Source organism: Larus michahellis, chromosome W, assembly GCF_964199755.1.
Source record: "Larus michahellis chromosome W, bLarMic1.1, whole genome shotgun sequence".
Lineage (NCBI taxonomy): Eukaryota > Metazoa > Chordata > Aves > Charadriiformes > Laridae > Larus > Larus michahellis.
In genome coordinates, this window is record NC_133929.1 from 3,389,675 (window position 1) to 3,407,465 (window position 17,791).

A 17,791-nucleotide genomic window follows, 5' to 3' on the forward strand; every position below is an offset into this window, starting at 1 on the left:
AGGTTCCTCTCTCAAGGTCTGAACCATTAATAATGCAGCCCGTTTTGCCTCCGCGTCGGCTAGATTGTTTCCTCTTACAGTATGGGTTAGTCCCTTCTGGTGTCCTTTTACATGGACTATGGCTATCTTTAGTGGACCTCTTAATGCCTTTAAAACTTCTAAGATTAGCTTTTCATGGACTAATCCTTTTCCCTGGGTGTTAATTAAGCCTCTCTCTTCCCAAATGTTTCCAAAAGTATGTACCACCCCAAAGGTATACTTTGAATCTGTATAAATAGTTCCAACTTTATTTTCTAAGAGCTTTAATGCCCTTAGCATAGCATATAACTCACACGCTTGTGCGGACCAGGCTTTACTTAATGGTCCTGATTCTCTTATCTTAAAAGTATACCCATCCACAATAGCATAACCTGATTTCCGTTGTCCTTCAACCACTCGTGAGGAGCCGTCCACAAATAATTTTTCTCCTTCGTCTAATTCATTGTCTTCTAAGTCCTCCCTTATTTTAGTCTGCAAATTTATTAGTTGGAGGCAGTCATGTGCCAAATCTTCTTTAGGTTCTCCGTATAAAAATTGGGCAGGATTCTGAATAGAAGTGGTTTCCATTTCTAGTCGAGGGGAGTTAATTAAAATTCCCTCATATTTTAGCAGTCGACTATCTGTAAGCCACTTATCAGCCCATTGTTGCAATACTCCTCAAATGTTATGGGGGGTGTATACTTTTAGTTCACCTCCCAAGGTGACTTTTCCAACTTCTTCCACTACTAATGCAGTGGCCACTATTGCTTGCAAGCAGGTGGGCCACCCGCGGCTTACAGGATCCAGTATTTTAGAATAATATCCTACAGGCTTTCTCTGCCCTGCCCATCCTTGGGTCAGAACCCCATAAGCTGTCCCGTTATCTACGTTGATAAAGAGTTGAAAGGGTTTACGGATATCGGGTAAACTGAGGACAGGTGCTTCTACCAGATCTCTTTTTATATTTTCCCAACGATTCTCATCTTCAGGGGACCATTTTACCAACCCGTTTTTAGTTAATTTTTCGTACAAGAATTTTACTTTACTGCTGTAATTTTCTATCCACTGTCGACAATACCCTAATAATCCCAATAACTGTCTTATCTGTCTTTTATTAGTGGGCGCTGTTAGAGACAAAATTCCTTTTACTCTTTCGGGATCTAATTTCTTGTGTCCCTTTATGAGCCAATGCCCCAAATATTTTACCTCTTCTTCAGTAAACTGTAATTTGGATTTAGAAACCTTTAATCCCTTGAGGCCTAAGAAGTTCAATAATTTGATGCTCTCATTTCTGACTTCTTCTTGAGTTCTTCCAGCGATCAATAAATCCTCCACGTATTGTATTAGAATTAGTCCCTGACTTAATTCATAAGATTCCAGTAACTGTTCCAGAGCTTGTCCAAACAAGTTCGGAGACTCTGTAAATCCCTGGGGCAAAACGGTCCACCGTAATTGTTGTTTTCTATGGGTCTTGGGGTTCTCCCACTCGAAAGCAAAATAGTCCCTACATTTTCCTTCTAAGGGACAAGCCCAAAAAGCATCTTTTAAATCTATAACACTATACCATTTATAATCTGGACTTAACTGATTAAGTATAGTGTGCGGGTCAGCCACCACAGGGAACCGGGTAATGGTTCGTTCATTTACGGCTCTCAGATCTTGTACTAAACGATAGGACCCATCCGGCTTCTTTACGGGCAATATGGGAGTATTGTGGGGAGACATACAGGGTTCCAAAAGCCCTTGGGCCAAAAGTCTCTCAATTACTGGCTGCAACCCTTCTCTCCCCTCCCTAGAGATGGGATACTGTTTTATCCTAATTGGCTGGTCTGGGTCTTTTATGGAGACCGTGATCGGTTTGATATTTAATTTTCCCACCGACCCTGGGCTATACCAAGTTTCTGGATTAATCTTGGCTTCATCTTCTGCAGTTAATAAGCATAATCTTACTTTTAATTTCTCTTGCTCTACTTCCAAATTGATTCCTAATTCCACCATCAGGTCTCGTCCCAAGAGGTTATACTCAGCTTCTGGGACCAATAAAAATGTTCCCACTCCATATTTATTTGGGGCTTCTATTGTTACATTCCTTATCAGGGGCACCTTAAAAGGTTCCCCCTTTGCACCAACTACTTGGAGTTTATCCTTTGATTCAACACATCCAGATGGTAACTTTTGGACTGTTGATCTTTCGGCACCCGAGTCCACAAGGAACTCGAACACTTCGTGCTGAGGACCCAATTTCAATTTTATCAAGGGCTCGGTAACCTTAGGGGTCCCCAGCAAATAGAGCCCCTGACCCCCCTAATCTTCCTTAAAAATCTCCTCATCCTGCCTTCTTTTCCGACAATTTCTCTGTAGATGTCCCTTCTTGCGACAATAAAAACATTCTATGTCCTGCGAACTAAATCTTCTTCTTCTCGGTTCTACTGGGCCCTTCCGGGGACTTTCTCCTCTCCTGCCCTGATTTTGTCCTTCCCTTACAGCTGCCATCAGGATTCTGGCTTGTTTCTTCTGATTTTCTTCCTCCCTTCTCACATTCACCTTCTGAGCTTCTCGTAATAATTCATCTAACCCCCTTCCCTGCCAGTCTTCTACTTTCTCTAACTTTTTCCTTATATCTGTCCAAGATTTAGCTACAAATTGAGTTTTCAGCAGGGCTTGACCCACCTGGCTATCGGGGTCTAACCCGGAATATAGCTGTAAACTTTTTCTCAATCTTTCCAGCCATTCGGTGGGGGTTTCATCTTTCTTTTGTTGTTCATTAAAGGCCTTATTAATATTTTGCCCTCTGGGTACAGAATCTCTAATCCCCTGAATTATTATATCCCGGAGATCAATCATGTTATTTCTATGTGCGGGGTCTTGATTGTCCCAATTGGGCCGCTGTAAGGGCCATTTTACATCTCCGGCGGGACCATGCTGATGCCTCTGATCCCAATGCCTCATGCCTGCCGTTCTGATCATTCCTCGTTCTTCGTTTGTGAACAAGATCTTTAAAATAGACTCCATCTCGTCCCAAGTATAAATGTTAGGCCCGAGGAATTGATCAAAACGTTCTGCTACCCCTAATGGGTCCTCTAACAAGTGTCCCATTTCTTTCTTAAATTCCCTCACATCCCCGGAGCTGAGGGGTACAGATACAAATCCAACTCCGGGTTGTGGTCCCCCCATAGCAGTCTCCCTTAAGGGATACAACAAGTTTTCCTCCCTCCTTTCTCTAGTTTGACTTCTAGTTATTCTTCGATTAGAAGGAGGAGCCTCTTCCCCAGGTTCTGTGGGGGCTGTTGGAGGGAGATCTTGCTCAGGACCTTGCGGAGGGGGGACATAGGGTGGGGGAGACGCTGGAGGTTCGTCTACATCCCACCTTTTCTTTTTATCATTTTTCTTTTCTTTTAATGGAAACAAATTAGCGGCCTGAGCCGTGCCCAGGATCCATAAAAAGGCGTATTCACTCTCCTCCTTATTAAATGGTCGTTTGTTGTTACCATATATGTTTAATTGTTGGCATATCCAATCCTCTAAGGATCCATGAATTGGCCAATATAAATCTTTTCTTACCTGTTTTCTTCCCCATACCTCCATACAATAATAGACCAATTTCTCCTTGGACTTCCCTTTTCGAGAAGGGGAACTATCCCAATATCTAATCATTAGGCCTAACGGGCTATCTTGGGGTATATCGGGGAGCCCACCCCCACCCCGTATCTCCTGCATGGAACCAGAAGTCCTACTTTTCTTCTGTCCCATCTTCCGAAAGTGCCTTCTTTCACTCAAAATTCACTCACTTCCCTCCGTTCGTGGCCCACGCCCTCGCGGACAATGGGAACCGCACTATTAGGAGGTCCACACTCACTTCGTCCGGTGGGCTACTAAGTCCAGTGGACGTCTCAGTCACTCGCACCCGGGTACCCAATCCCCGACCGAACGGAACCGCAATATACTTACTCACTCCTGAGTCTTCGTCCGGCTCTTCGTGCACAAAAATTACGGGGAACTGCAGTATCTCCTTTCTCTTTTCTTTTTGCTTTCCTATCTCAGTTCGGAAAATCCAGGTGAGCTAAGTCGGAATCTCCTCCGGGACCATCCGAAGATGGGGCGCCCTCCCAGAGTTGAATTCCGAGTCGGCTGTCTGGATCCGAGTCACGGCACCAAATTTGTTATAGTTGAATTTAAAATAAATCGAGTCCGAAATAGATTCAATAAATATTTATTGAGGTAGGAAGGCAAAAGCAGCGCTGGGCGGCCGGGGAGTCGCAGCTCCACCAAAGGCTCGCAAATTCAAGCAAGCTGAGCAGCTCTTTTTATCTTCACGGAGGTCGGGTTTCGACATCTTTGGTACGCCCCGCCCCTCTGTAGCTTCTTGCTTGAGGTAGTTTAGATAAAATGTTGGTCACAGAATCAGCTCAAAACAATACATTCTGATAACATTGTGGTTAAGCTTTTTGTCAAACAGGAGTTCCCATGTTGGTGTAGCAAGATAACGTTGTGGACATGTCTCTTCTGGTAAAACAGGGAGTTCTCAAGACTGCCACAATGGGTTCGTTCCTCTTGCTTAACTTGTTCGATCAGCAAATCACCTTTAGTTACTTATTACAATTTTACTTTCAGTTAAAAGGATAGGAACCACAGAATCATGTAAAGGTGTCAGAAGCTGGTGTTCGCTTTTTTTTTTTTGTCCTCTCCTACCCCTGTCTGCTAGCATCTCCATTTAAATGTATGACTTGACATGAATATCCAAGAGGACGTAGTGTTTCTGTTGTAGAATACTGATGATAGATGAATTTGGAATTCATAAAATGAAGCTTTTGGGTCAACAGAAAGGATTGAAATTCTGTGCTAAAACATAATTTATAATGAACCAGGTACTTTCATTATCCTTTATATATACATACTGCTTGTATATTGTATGTTATCTCTTTGGACTTGGGAACAGTTTTAAGGAGATGTGTTGTAGAAGTTCTTCAGGTGATTCCAGCTGCTTTCAAAAAATCCAAATAATATTAGTAATCGTAGAGAGACTATGTAAAGGAAACAGTATGTTAAGATGGTTCTCGTCTTTTTTTTGGAATATGATAGCCCTATGCTCCTCAATCTGCTAGTACTCTTCATTCAAATCAAAATACTTAAAAACAGTGTTTGTCATCAACAATCATAGCTGTGAAGCAGATTAAAGTTGTAAAGTTGCTTGCAACAGATTCTTATGTTGGAGACAGTATGCAAGGAGAAGGAAACGGCCATCTTTGACGTGAAAACTGTGGCAGATCAAAATTCCTATTAACTCTTAACCTGTTGCAGTGCACCTGGACAGTGTATGCTGTTATTCTTTTCCCCTCTGCCCTCCTCAGCTGTCTTTCTGTAGATCCAAAAATTACTACTTCAGACAGGAACTCCTTGACTGAAAAAGTGAGAGTTCTGTCGCAATTATGAAATGCAACTCATCACAGCCCATGTTTTGAGATAAATTGTCTCTGCCTGTCTTTTGCAGTAGGTTGCAAATAGGTGACAGATGATGATTTTGGTTTATTATGTTCTGTCTGTGCTTTGTACTGCCTAACAATAGGGTAGTAGACACCTCTGAATGAACTTGCTATTGCTTCAGAGAATCAGAAAGGGATGCTATTGCTGTCCTGTCAAATTTAAATAATATAACTTCAAATTTATGATGATTAGGGTAATCATTGCTGAGGTCCAAAATGGAGAGCTCAAGGTAGTGATGAATATAGCACATGATACCTTAAGCATGATGTCCTTTGTGTTTTCTGAGCAGATTGTGCTCATGAATGGCTTCGGTATAGTCCCAAAGACTAACTGAATAGTTCTAGCCATAACTATTCAGGTTGTGAAAACTATTCAGGTTTTGAAATAAGTTTGTCCATTGAAGTGTGGGTTATCACTGAAGGGGGATGCTCTTGCCTCTTGCTATCTGTCCCAACTATGTTCCTTCTCATTTCCATGCTGCTTCTGCAATTTGTTCATCATCTCAGTGAATCAGGTGAAGAGACTGACCATTAGCTTTCAGACAGGCCATGTTCTCGTCTAGTTGACTACACAAATGCTACTGTGGCATCAAGAGAGATAGTAGCAATGTGCTGCAATGGGATGAAAAAATAAATACTTTGTCTTCAGCAGCAGTTCATGCTTTGTTGGACTGCGTTCTCGGGTTTAGCCCTCAAATGGCTAAAAATGAAGACATGGGGGAGGGTGTACCTTCTCAAGTTACATGGTTTTGTGCAAGGTTAAAATGAAATGCTGTGACATTAATTTGAAAGCTCAGTAAAACTGAAATGAGTCTCTCAAAGGAAGAATAGTTGAAGTGGTGTGCAGAAACTAGTGGTTCAAAAGAGATGCTTATGCTGGGAAAGTAATTAAACACTGGGATGTCATTTTGTCCTCAGTTTCCTGCTTCCCCCCAGTGTTTCTCTCTGCCACTTTACCTCTAAGAAAAGATAGATGAATTTATGTACATACAAAACATGAGTCGTCTTCTCAGTGTTGAGATAACTACTCAAAGCAAGCATTCAGGTATTCTTGCTTCATGATACATGCTGTGTAAATGTTAAAGTAACCAGGTTCTTTGCCAATTGTGCTATGCAACATGAAAATCAGTCTCACGACTACTCAATTTACTTTGCCTAATCCTACAAATGACCTAAACTGACTTTCAAAGTTCTTCCAACTTCCATTTTTGCTTTAGTTAGTCCATCTCAGGCTATACATCTGTTGACAACTATTTCTTTTCATGCTCATCTTAAAAGTAGAACTGAACCTTGTCTGTTTTACAGGTCTCCAAGTTGTGTTTTTATTATGCTGGCATGTAAATTTTGTGAGGGTGATTAATGAGACCTGGAGATAATTGCCCTCAGTAACTTTCCATGATGCCGGTAAGCACAGAATATTTTCCAGTATGTTTGTCATCTGTGATTTCTGAGAACATACCATAAAAATAATCTGCCACACATCAGAAAGAATAGGTGGCAGGGAAGAAACCATTGTTTGGGAAAGCTAGATAGTTGTTTATGTATAAACAAAACAATAGTTTTATGTCTCAGAACTTTTGTATTGCTACCATTGACACAGTATTTGCATGCAGAAGTAATAAAAGTAATAGCAAAATCCAGCAGAGTTCAGGAAGTCTAGTTTTTCTATCTTTCAGCATCCAAATAGAGATGGCCGAATTTTTTCCTCTGAAATATTATTCTAATGGGAGGAAAAAAGGCTACCAGTAAACTCAGAATTTACTGTTTGCTAAAGTGAAAGCTTTCTCTAACCTAGATTGTGCCTCCTAGCTGAGAAACCCTGAAGTTAGGGGTTTCATGTCATCTTGATAGACTGTCAGATATATTGCCTCAGAGCTAAACTTTCAGATTCCTCAGGAGCTGTAATTGTTGTCTGTCTTGGCTTTCTGTTACTTTCCAGGTTGGCCAGCTTCCCTTCTGATGGGGTTACCATGGCTAAAAAGGGTTAAAACATTTTATTTCTGCTGTCTCTAAATGAAGTTTCAGAAATTGCATTCTTTACTAAATTTTGAAGTCTTTTTGTTTGTGTCTTTCACAAAAGAAGAATTTGTAATTTCCTGAGAACAGGAATTCAGGGTTTCAGGTAACTCTGGTGATGTTTCTCCTTCAGAAGTTTCCCCTTTGTTTGGTTTATTTCAGTTTGGTTACAACAGATCTTTTTTGTTTTTAAGTAGAGGGTTCTAGGTGAGAGGTTTAAGGAGCACTATTAAGTCTGAATATAAAATGAAAATGCATTTAGAAAGAGAAGTTTAGACTGGGCAGTGTTACTGTGTGAGCTGATGCAGGCAGGATGCAGGAACAACCACAAAACCACGGATGAAAGACAGAACAAATTTAATCTTGATACCTCGCGGATCAGGGAATCTCTGAAGTAGCACCTGGGCAGAGGCATGCAAGCAGGGGATGCAGGCACCATGGAGTGAGAGTGTCCTTGTTAATGAGAGTGTGAGATCTCAGACTTGCTGTTCTCACCTGTATTTCAAGGGTTCAAGTGGACATAGTTTTCCCACTGTGCTTTGATCTTCTCCAACAGCAGGGCAGGAATTTCAAGCATGTTTGATAAAGGTGCCCCTGAGTCCATCACAGACTTACGTTATCTAAGTGCGGATGTTCTACTTGCAAGCACATAAGAGTAAACGATTAGTGTGATATATGTGTTTTCCAGCACCCTATGTGCAAGTCACTTGAGCTTGTTTACAGTCCTCCTCACTGATCTTCTGTTACTTTCCCAGTTACATGCATTATCCTAGAGAAGCTCTGCTGTTGTGGTTCTTCATAAATGTAAATTGAGTCTGAGTCAGAGCCTTGACTTTGACATAACACTGACCTCTAATACTGAATATGATTCTATGTGTATCTAGGGATGGGCCTGAGGGGCCTGTTGTTGCTAAAATAAATAATTTATTTTATGGTGAGCAGGCTATTGCAATCCTCAGTTATCTTCACAGACTATTATGTGGCTTTATGATGCTTTTTTGAAAGACTTATAAAGCTGATTTCTATTTGCCTTGGCTCTGTGGTCTGGAAAGTAATCTATAATAGCTTGAGATTCACTGTGTTAGATCAGGGAATGTGTTGGCAGCTACAGTCTACATAGTGCTGCAGAAGATTCTGTAAACAGGTGGCCTTAACCAAGTGAGTTAAACACATTTTCTTTTTTTTTTTTTTTTTAATTACCATGTGTGTATCTTGAAGCCTCAGGGTTGGAACTCTGTGAGTGCTTCTTTTCCTTTCTTTTGAATCAGAGATTTTTCACAGATTTTTCACTCTTCCCCACCCTTTCCTGGTCTGTGCTAGGTATAGTAGAACTGCTGTTCTCCTATTAGGAGTTTCCTGAAAATTAGAGAATGTATATTTTCTGTAGTGGGAAGAGATTTTTAGTCACTCTTATGGGTAAAACAAAGAAAGTATTCTGAAGTAAAACATTACATGGTCTCATATAAGTATTTTGTCCTCATTTTTATGAAGTATTTATTATTTTTTTAAAACCTTCACTCTGTAATCCATTAAAGAGACTTTCTCAGTATTTTGAGGTACGTGATGTCTATAAATGTGAATGGCATCTGCAATTTAATTGTAGTTTTTGCACTGCTACTGCTGGGTCGTTTTAATTTGCACTTGGAATGGAGAAAATACTGAACTTTTTTCTTTTTTCCTGAGTAGAACAATGTAAGAGGAAACTGAATTACTGCTCCATGAAGGTTGGCTGCTTTGTGCTTGAGTGAAATGGTTTTGAAGTTTTGTGTAAGTTCTTAAAGCAGCATCAATGTGTAAAAATTGCTAACACACTTGGCACTGATCTTTGGCAAATACCTTCAGGCAGTCTCATCATGTTAGAACCTTCTCATTCTGATTGTTTACATACTTAGTAAATTATAGTGGCCATTACTGCAGTGCCTTTTGGGATCAGAGATGTATAAAGTATTGTCTTATCTGTCTTTTAAAAAACATTTTTACAAATAATCTTTGATTTATGAAATCTCTTGAGTAACTTATGGATTTTAAATATCTAGAAATTTAAATTTTTGAGTGTCTTGAAAAACTGGAAATCAATGTGTTCTGTAGGAGTGTACTTTAATACTTCTGCAATAGCTCTTATTCTGTAATGCTTAGTACTGAGTGCTTCAACAAAATATTTGAACAGCCACCAAATTCAGAATGCTATGGTGTTTTCAGAGCTAAAGAGCTAATGTGTACATGTTTTCTCTATATATAGTTTGCCCATCTTGCTTTATTATAAAACAAACAGATGATCCCACTAGGTTTTTCACAGATGGGGTAATAATGTTTGAGCTGTTGAACAACATTAGTTTTTGGTCTATGCAGGAGTTCTCATAATTTCTAGCAATCCTTATAAATGCTTTTTTTTGCAGGTCCTGGGACTCGACTCTATTTTAAGTATAGCTTTGTGAAGTTTGAGAGTTGGGGATCTTAGAGACAAACTGGGAAAGGATGTTGTTAGGGAATAATATAAGTTAAAGTTTTAAGGGACATTGGTAGGGCATTTCCATTCAGGGTCTCTTTCTTATGGGCTATGTGCATGAACCCTGCCTCCTGTTGCACTCTGCATGACAACATCTATAGGAAGCTGGGTCCTAGTATACATTTACACTGTTTTGTATACAGATCTGAGCCGGGGTATTCCTACAGTAAGTAGGAAGCAGCTGCAAGAGCTTGCGATTTGCTCAGTAAAACTAGACACAGCAGATTAATAAGGCTTACTTGCTTGTTGTCCTGGTTTGTGGTGGAGCAGAGCCCACTTTCTGTTCAGGGAGAGAGGCTCTTGCTCACACTTGTTGCTGTGGCAACCAGGGTCAGCTGACCTGGTTGTTTACCCCATGGAGGGGTCCCACCTGTGGGGAGGAGTGGACAGGTCAGGTGACCCAAGCTGACCAATCGGGTATTCCAGCCCATCTGCCCTGCTCAGGATAAAAGCTGAGGGAGCAAAGGCATCAGGCTGGCTCTTCTTCAGTGGCTGATGTCTGAGGAGGATCCTGTCTGTTTGTCTGCCTTGGATTCTTATTTGTATGTTCTTGATTCCAGTTCCCATCTGTTGTTGGGTCCAGTTTGGACTCAACATAATAATGAAATATTGTTAATATTTCATTAAAGTAGTTTAGTTCTTTCTAAAACTTGTAAATCTCTTTATCTTTCTCCTTCCTCTCCTTGGAGTGAGAGGTGGGGGAGAGCATCTGTTGTCTCATCGTTGGCCAATCTGGCCCAAACTGTGACACTTGTACATGTGCTAATGTAATCATGTGGCTTTCCCCCCCCCCCCCCTTGGAGCAGAGACAAGAATATGATGGCTTCTCACCATATATAGTGTACGTACTTTGCTCTCTTGTCCGCACCATTTGTGTGAACAGGTCTAAGGAAATCCATGAGGGTCACAGAAATTCAGATCTTTATAAATTTGGAAGTGAAAAGTTAATGTATTACAAGTCACAGTAAAATGAGGTGGGGAAGGGGGCTACAGTAGGAGAGGGAGTGTCACAGTTTGGTGGTGGGGAAGTGCAGCTGAAGAGGCAAGGTAAAAGTGGGGAGTGAAAGATAAGGTAGGTTATGTAACACTGAGGCACAGGGGCCATGGTTAGGAGATGGACAATATTTAATTAGTGAGAGTTTCAAGTCATTAATGGATGACTGAATAGGAAGACATGTGTGAGCTTGGGAATTGGGTAAGGGGCACGAGAAGACAAAAAAGTGAATAAATGCTACAAGAGGTCATGGGAGAGAAATGGTCTAATGAACATGGATTTTGGATAATTTATTCTTTAAGCAGAAAGAGGATCTTAGTCTTAGCTCTGTGCTTTGCCATACCTGAGTAGAAAGTCTGAGCTTTCAAAGTTAATATGGTAACAAGTTTCTGTTAAAACTTTATTTTAATTTCCCTCTATGCTTGTCTAGCAAAACTAGTTTTTACTTGAAAATTTCTAGATCAGCTCTGACAAAAAAAAATGCTTTTGTGCTGTCTTTGTGTAAATAAACATGAGTTGTAAACATTCTTTTGATCTTTGAATCAATGTAGATTTAAAATTTTGTCTTGCAAGCTATTCATAGCTTAAAGTGCTATTTAGTGTGATTGCTGTCAGATAAAAATAATTCCCTGCTTAGCAACTTTAATAAGTATTTCATTGAGTTAGGATGTTTATAAAATTATAAGACTTGTAGGAAGACAAATAAAGCAAAAATATTTGGTGGTGTATTTGTGAGAATACTAGTGCTATTTAAGAGTATTAAATAGTGGAATGACTTGCATCTGTAAATAGTGATCTTTGATCTTCAATCTAAGTGTTTTGAGACTGTTAGGTATTTGGAATATAATATGAGAACAGTGTTAAAAGTTCAAACCAAATCCTAGTTCCATAACCTGTAACGGGCAATGGTCAGGCCATGTTAAGGGAACGTGGAATGACTATTCCTCCAGTGTACAATGACTTCAACTGCCTGGGGGCTTCCCAGGCCGTGCATGGCTTGCAGATCCATTGCTGTCTGTCAAACTTCATTATCAACCTATGAATTTAACTCATTTCTTAAAGGTGCTTGGTTGTTTGGGTTTTTTAAAACTTTTGCCTTCCTATAAAAACAGTTGAATAGAAACATAGAAAAGAAGTTGGCCTTTGACTTTTCCAACCCGTGAGCTAGCTTCGTTTACCACCTTCTAGTTCTTGTCTGTGGAAAAAGAAAAAAATAATTTTCCTGTGAAAATAGTACATTACTCTATATTGCTATCCTCCCTCTATGTACATTATTATTCTCTCTACCCCTTTTCTTCACTGTCCATCTATAGCCTCTTTAATAGGCAGTAGCTCTATAATGCTGAGCATTATTGTTTCTCTTTTGTGCATCTTTTTCTAGTTATACTATATGCCGTTTAAAGTAGGTGTCAAGGAACTGTTTGCAATGTTGAAGATAAATGTCTGATTCTACTCTGTTTCAGATACACCACAAAGTTTGAATTAATCTAAAGGATGATTTAGACTGTTGTGTGCTAAACTGACCTTCTGTGAAGGTTCCTTTGGTTGTCTGAGGTCTTTGCAGTAAGTGTCAAAAATGATCAGTCTATCTGCCTGAACTATCTGGAAAGATCATTTTAATGGATTGAAAAATGTTTAGGATGACATTGACTGTTATAAAATATATTTTTTCCTCACTGTTTAATAGCAGTACAATCTCTGTATATTGAAATATGATGTTCCTTCTCTTGTGGATCACCTGCAAACTCTGAGCCGGGGGGGGGGAACAAACAACCCCAAAACAGAAGGTGAGGTAGTATACATTCTATGACTCTAATGTCATCTAGCCCACTAGAACAATCGGTTCCATTTATGAAGACCATAATCTCTTTGAGCTGATTTTCAGGATCACTTGATTAAAAACTGTTAGATGGTTGTGTTGTCTCTGTCCTTGGAGGTTTTCAGGACTTGCCTGGATAGAACCCTGAGCAACTTGATCTGACTTCATAACTGAACCTGCTTTGAGCAGGAAGTTGGACTAGATGATCTCCTGTTGTCTTTTCCAACATGAATTATCTTATGATCCTGTATATCTCTGCAACCCATGGCCTTAGGCCATATATGTTGAATAACTGCTGGAGCAGAGGAGTTTACATCTGGTAATTGCTGCCAGGAGTGGTGTATTTAATGTCACTTCATTGAAAAATACTCTAAAAATAAATTCAGTTTTCATTACTAAACAAGGGGGGAAAATTTCTAGTTCTTCAATTGTTTGCATAATAATGTAACACTTTTTGTGAATAGAAAGACATGTATATCTTTCATGTCACAGCTGTAAGTTTGTCCAATAGATTTTTTTTTTTTTAGTTTGCACGTGTTGTCTGATTTCAAAAACTATTTTTATGTAAAGAGGCTATTTGATTGAAAATAGTAGAATGTAGGAGTTGTCCTCTTGTTTGGTGTGGTTTTTTGGGGGTGGGGTTTTTTGGCTGCTTTTTTCTATCAAGCAAATACTGCACACTATCTTGCATGTTTTTGGCACAGAAATGTCTGTTGCTAACCAAAATCTTAATTTACAGAATGGCTATCTTATGAGAGTAGTTGATACTCCCAAAGTATCATCTCTGAGTAGAAGGCTGATTAGATAACTTCTCAAATGCCTTTCCAACCTTGTATTTATGACCTTTAAAATAAATATCTGTGACATATTTCAGTATTTACTTTTTAGAGATTCAGAGATTTTGTAGAATTTTTGGAAGTATTGATCATCTATATAATACAGCTCTTGAAAATAGCTAAGTGCTAAACGGAAACAAATATTATCATGTTCCTAGAAAGCTATATTTAATGGCATGCATTAGTGACTGGTTTGTGTTTAGCAACTTCAGATGTATGCATCTGATATCTTTATACATTGGCAGCTTTTATTTGCAAATGGAAAAAAAAAAAGTATCGCTCTTGATTTAAGCTAGTCTTTGTTACTGGTTAGCATAAATTTTATGAAAGGAAATGTTCTCTTGTTTCCTGTACTTTTCTCTAAAGGATCCCAAAATGGATGTTTTCAGAGATGCATCACTAGAGGAGTTTTGGAAGGTCTTTCTAGATCACACCAAGTGTTTCCACAGTAATTTCTCAAAAGACAAATAATTTCTCAGAATTATTTTGTTTTGTCTTAGATACTGTTCTTGCATATTTTTTTTAATATTTAATGGTTGGCTACTCTGTAATTAAAATAGAATCCTTCTTATAATATTTGGGGGGGTCATAATTGTTGAGCAGTACAGTACCTGTATTACAGTACCCGTAAATACATGTATTTCTAGATATTGAGTAAATGTATTGGGTCAAATATTATGTTCTGCCATTTAAGCAGACAGCTGTCAATGTGGAAATATAGATGGAAAAAGTGTGGTAGATGTGGTGTGGTTCATAGAATAAATGTGTGTCCTGGTTTGAGGTAAAACAGAACCAACTTTCTATTCAGTAATTCTACTTCTTAGCTAGGCCTCTTCTAACTCTCTGAAATTAACAGCATGTTGTGCTGAGAACGGTTCACTCTCAGAGTGATAAGCCAGTTTGTGCCAAGGAATGGTACGCACAGAGGCTCTTGCTTAGACTTATTGCTATAACATCCAAGGTCAGCTCACTTCATTTGCCCCGTTGGAGGGTCGGAAGCAGAAAAGCGTAGAGGGGTCCCACCTGCAGGGAGGAGCGGACAGGACAGGTGACCCAAAACTGACCAACAGGGCATTCCATCCCATCTGCCCCATGCTCAGTATAAAAGCTGAGGGAGCAAAGGGTCAGCTCTCTTTCTTCAATGGCTGACGTCCAAGGAGGACCCTGTCTGTTTGTCTGCCTTTGATCCCGATCCGTGTGTTCCTGACTCCAGATCTGGAACCTGGTTCCCACCCATTGCTGAGTCCAGTCTGGGACTTCCCCAGTGCCTGCTGGTGATGTCAACCTGGGAGCTTGATACGGTTTTGTACATACTGTACTATGTCATTATTTTCCTTTTTATTTTATTATTAATATTTCATTAAAGTAGTTTAGTTTCTTCTAAACTCATAAATCTCTCTTTATCTCTCCTCCTCCTCTCCATGCACAAGAGGCTGGGGGGGAGCATCTGTCGCTGGCCATTGGCCAATTTGGCCAAAACCATGACAATGTGGCTTGCAGTTTTGCAGTCTGTATAAGAACAACTGGGTTTGCATAGTAAGGTTTTGTTAGCTGGGGGGCCGATAGAGCCAATGCCAGCCAGCTCCAAGATGGACCTGTTGCTGTCCAAGGCTGAGCCCATCAGTGACAGTGGTAGTGCTTCTGTGATAACATATTTAAGAAGGGGGAAAAAAAATACTGTGCAAGAGAAACTGCAGCCAGAGAGAGGGGTGAGAATATGTGAGTGAAATAACCCTGCAGGCACCAAGGTCAGTGCAGAAGGAGGGGGAGGAGGTGCTCCAGGTGCCAGAGCAGAGATTCCCCTGCAGCCCACGGAGGTCCACAGTGGAGCAGATATCCACCTGCAGCCCATGGAGAATCCCATGCCAGAGCAAGAGGCTGTGCCCCAAAGGAGGCTGTGCCCCTCTGGGAAGCCCACGCTGGAGCAGGCTCCTGACAGGACCTGTAGAGAGAGAGGAGCCCACGCAGGAGCAGGTTTGCTGGCAGGACTTGTGACCCTGTGGGGGACCCACGCTGAAGCAGTCTGTTCCTGAAGGACTGCACCCTGTGATAAAGACCCATGCTGGGACAGTTTGTGAAGAACTGCAGCTGGTGAGAATGTCCCATGTCGGAGAAGTTTGTGGAGGACTGCCTCCTATGGGAGGGACCCCATGCTGGAGCAGGGGAAGACTGTGAGGAGTTTTTCCCCTGAAGGAGGAAGGAGTGGCAGAGACAATGGGTGAAGAACTGACCACAACCCCTGTTCCCCATCCCCCTGCACCGCTGGGGGGGTAGAGAAATCAGGAGTAAAGTTAAGCCCAGGAAGAAGGGAGGGTATGGGAGGAAGGTGTTTTTAAGATCTAGTTTTTATTTCCCATTATCCTACTCTGATTTGATTGGTAATAAATTAAGTTAGCTTCCCCAAGTTGAGTCTGTTTTGCCCGTGACGGTGATTGGTGAGTGATCTCCCTGTCCTTATCTCAACCCACAAGCCTTTTGTTATATTTTCTCTCCCCTGTCCAGCTGAGGAGGGGGAGTGATAGAGCAGCTTTGGTGGGCACCTGGTATCCAGCCAGGGTCAACCCACCACAACAACATGCATCAGGTTTTAGAAATATATGTTTTCAAAGGATTTAAATGACAAAATAGTAGCTGTTCCAAATATTTGTTTGAAAACTTAGAATCATAGAATGTGTTAGGTTGGAAGGGACCTTTAAAGGTCATCTAGTCCAACCCCCCTGCAGTGAGCAGGGAGATCTTCAACTAGATCAGGTTGCTCAGAGCCTCATCCAGCCTGGCCTTGAATGTCTCCAGGGATGGGGCCTCCACCACCTCTCTGGGCAACCTGTTCCAGTGCCTCACCACCCTCAGTGTAAAGAACTTCTCCCTAATGGCTAATCTAAACCTGCCCTGCTCTAGTTTAAACCCATTGCCCCTCATCCTATCCCGACATGCCCTTGCAACCAGCCCCTCCCCATCTCTCCTGTAGGCCCCCTTCAGGGACTGGAAGGCTGCTATAAGGTCTCCCCGGAGCCTTCTCTTCTCCAGGCTGAACAACCCCAACTCTCTCAGCCTGTCCTCATAGGAGAGGGGCTCCAGCCCTTTTGTCTTTTGGTTTACTATATTCAAGCTGAAAAATCTGTTCTGTGGTTTGTGCTAATTGCCATGTTTGTGTTTGGACTTTTAATTTCCAATATACTCCATATTTTATGTAATGTCGATTTTTCAGGTTATTACTTCATTGGTGCCATATCGTTTATGGATGTAAAATCATGTTAATATTTCTTGGGAAACTCTAATAAGCCTGTGTGATGTTGGTAATGCCAAATGCTTGATGTCTTAAAAATGTAATAAGTTTATTTTGACTACATATAAACTACACTTTATATCTCACAGTTCTTGATATCTTGCTGTTTTGTTTTCTATCACTTTCCTGAAGTTTCCCTGCTCTTCAAAGAGCAGAGACTAAGTGTTGAAACTAATAGGGGATGCATCTGTTTTCTCTCTCATGTTTTCAATACAGGAATGGTAGCTGACTAGTGATGCTACTTCAAAAGTATATGAGGGCTGGAGAACTGCTTACAGAATGCAGTAAGCCTCTTTTTCCATTTGCTTTCAGGTGGAGATGAAAATATCTTACTGTCTTTCATTCTTCACAGGGTTACACATCATTCTGGAATGATTGCATCTCCTCAGGATTGCGTGGCTGTATGTTAATTGAATTGGCATTGCGTGGGCGTCTTCAGTTAGAGGCTTATGGAATGAGGCGCAAAAGTCTATTAACAAGAAAGGTAAGTGGAGGAAAATGGTCACATTTACTTTTGTGTCATGCTCCAGGCAATACAGTAGCTATAAATTACAACTGGTTGTAAGAAAAAGACATTATTTTATTATTATTATTATTCTTTATATGGGGATAGGAATTCTGAGTAGTGACCCAAGTTAGATGCGGAGAGTTATTACCTAAAGAGTTTAAATGGTGAGCTGAAGTGCCTTGTAAAACCTTCTGTGCTTGTTCTCTGCTCCTGTTTGATCTCTTGATGTGTTCCTGCTGCTGTTGGGAACCTTGCACAAACAGTTGGAAGTGGCTCTGGCCAGGGTGCAGTGGCAGTGTTTGCTGCTGAGAGCCAGTAGCACCAGTTG

The 17,791-nt window shown here is 40.7% G+C and overlaps 1 protein-coding gene across 1 annotated transcript in view; it reads left to right on the plus strand.

The window, feature by feature from the left end:
* LOC141735564 (Golgi phosphoprotein 3-like) overlaps positions 1-17,791 on the plus strand; it is a 48,715-nt gene that overhangs the window by 11,161 nt on the left and 19,763 nt on the right. The window contains exon 2 of the mRNA XM_074568557.1: positions 17,308-17,439. Within this exon, the coding sequence (XP_074424658.1) occupies positions 17,308-17,439 (132 nt within the window). The remainder of the gene's footprint in view (positions 1-17,307; positions 17,440-17,791) is intronic.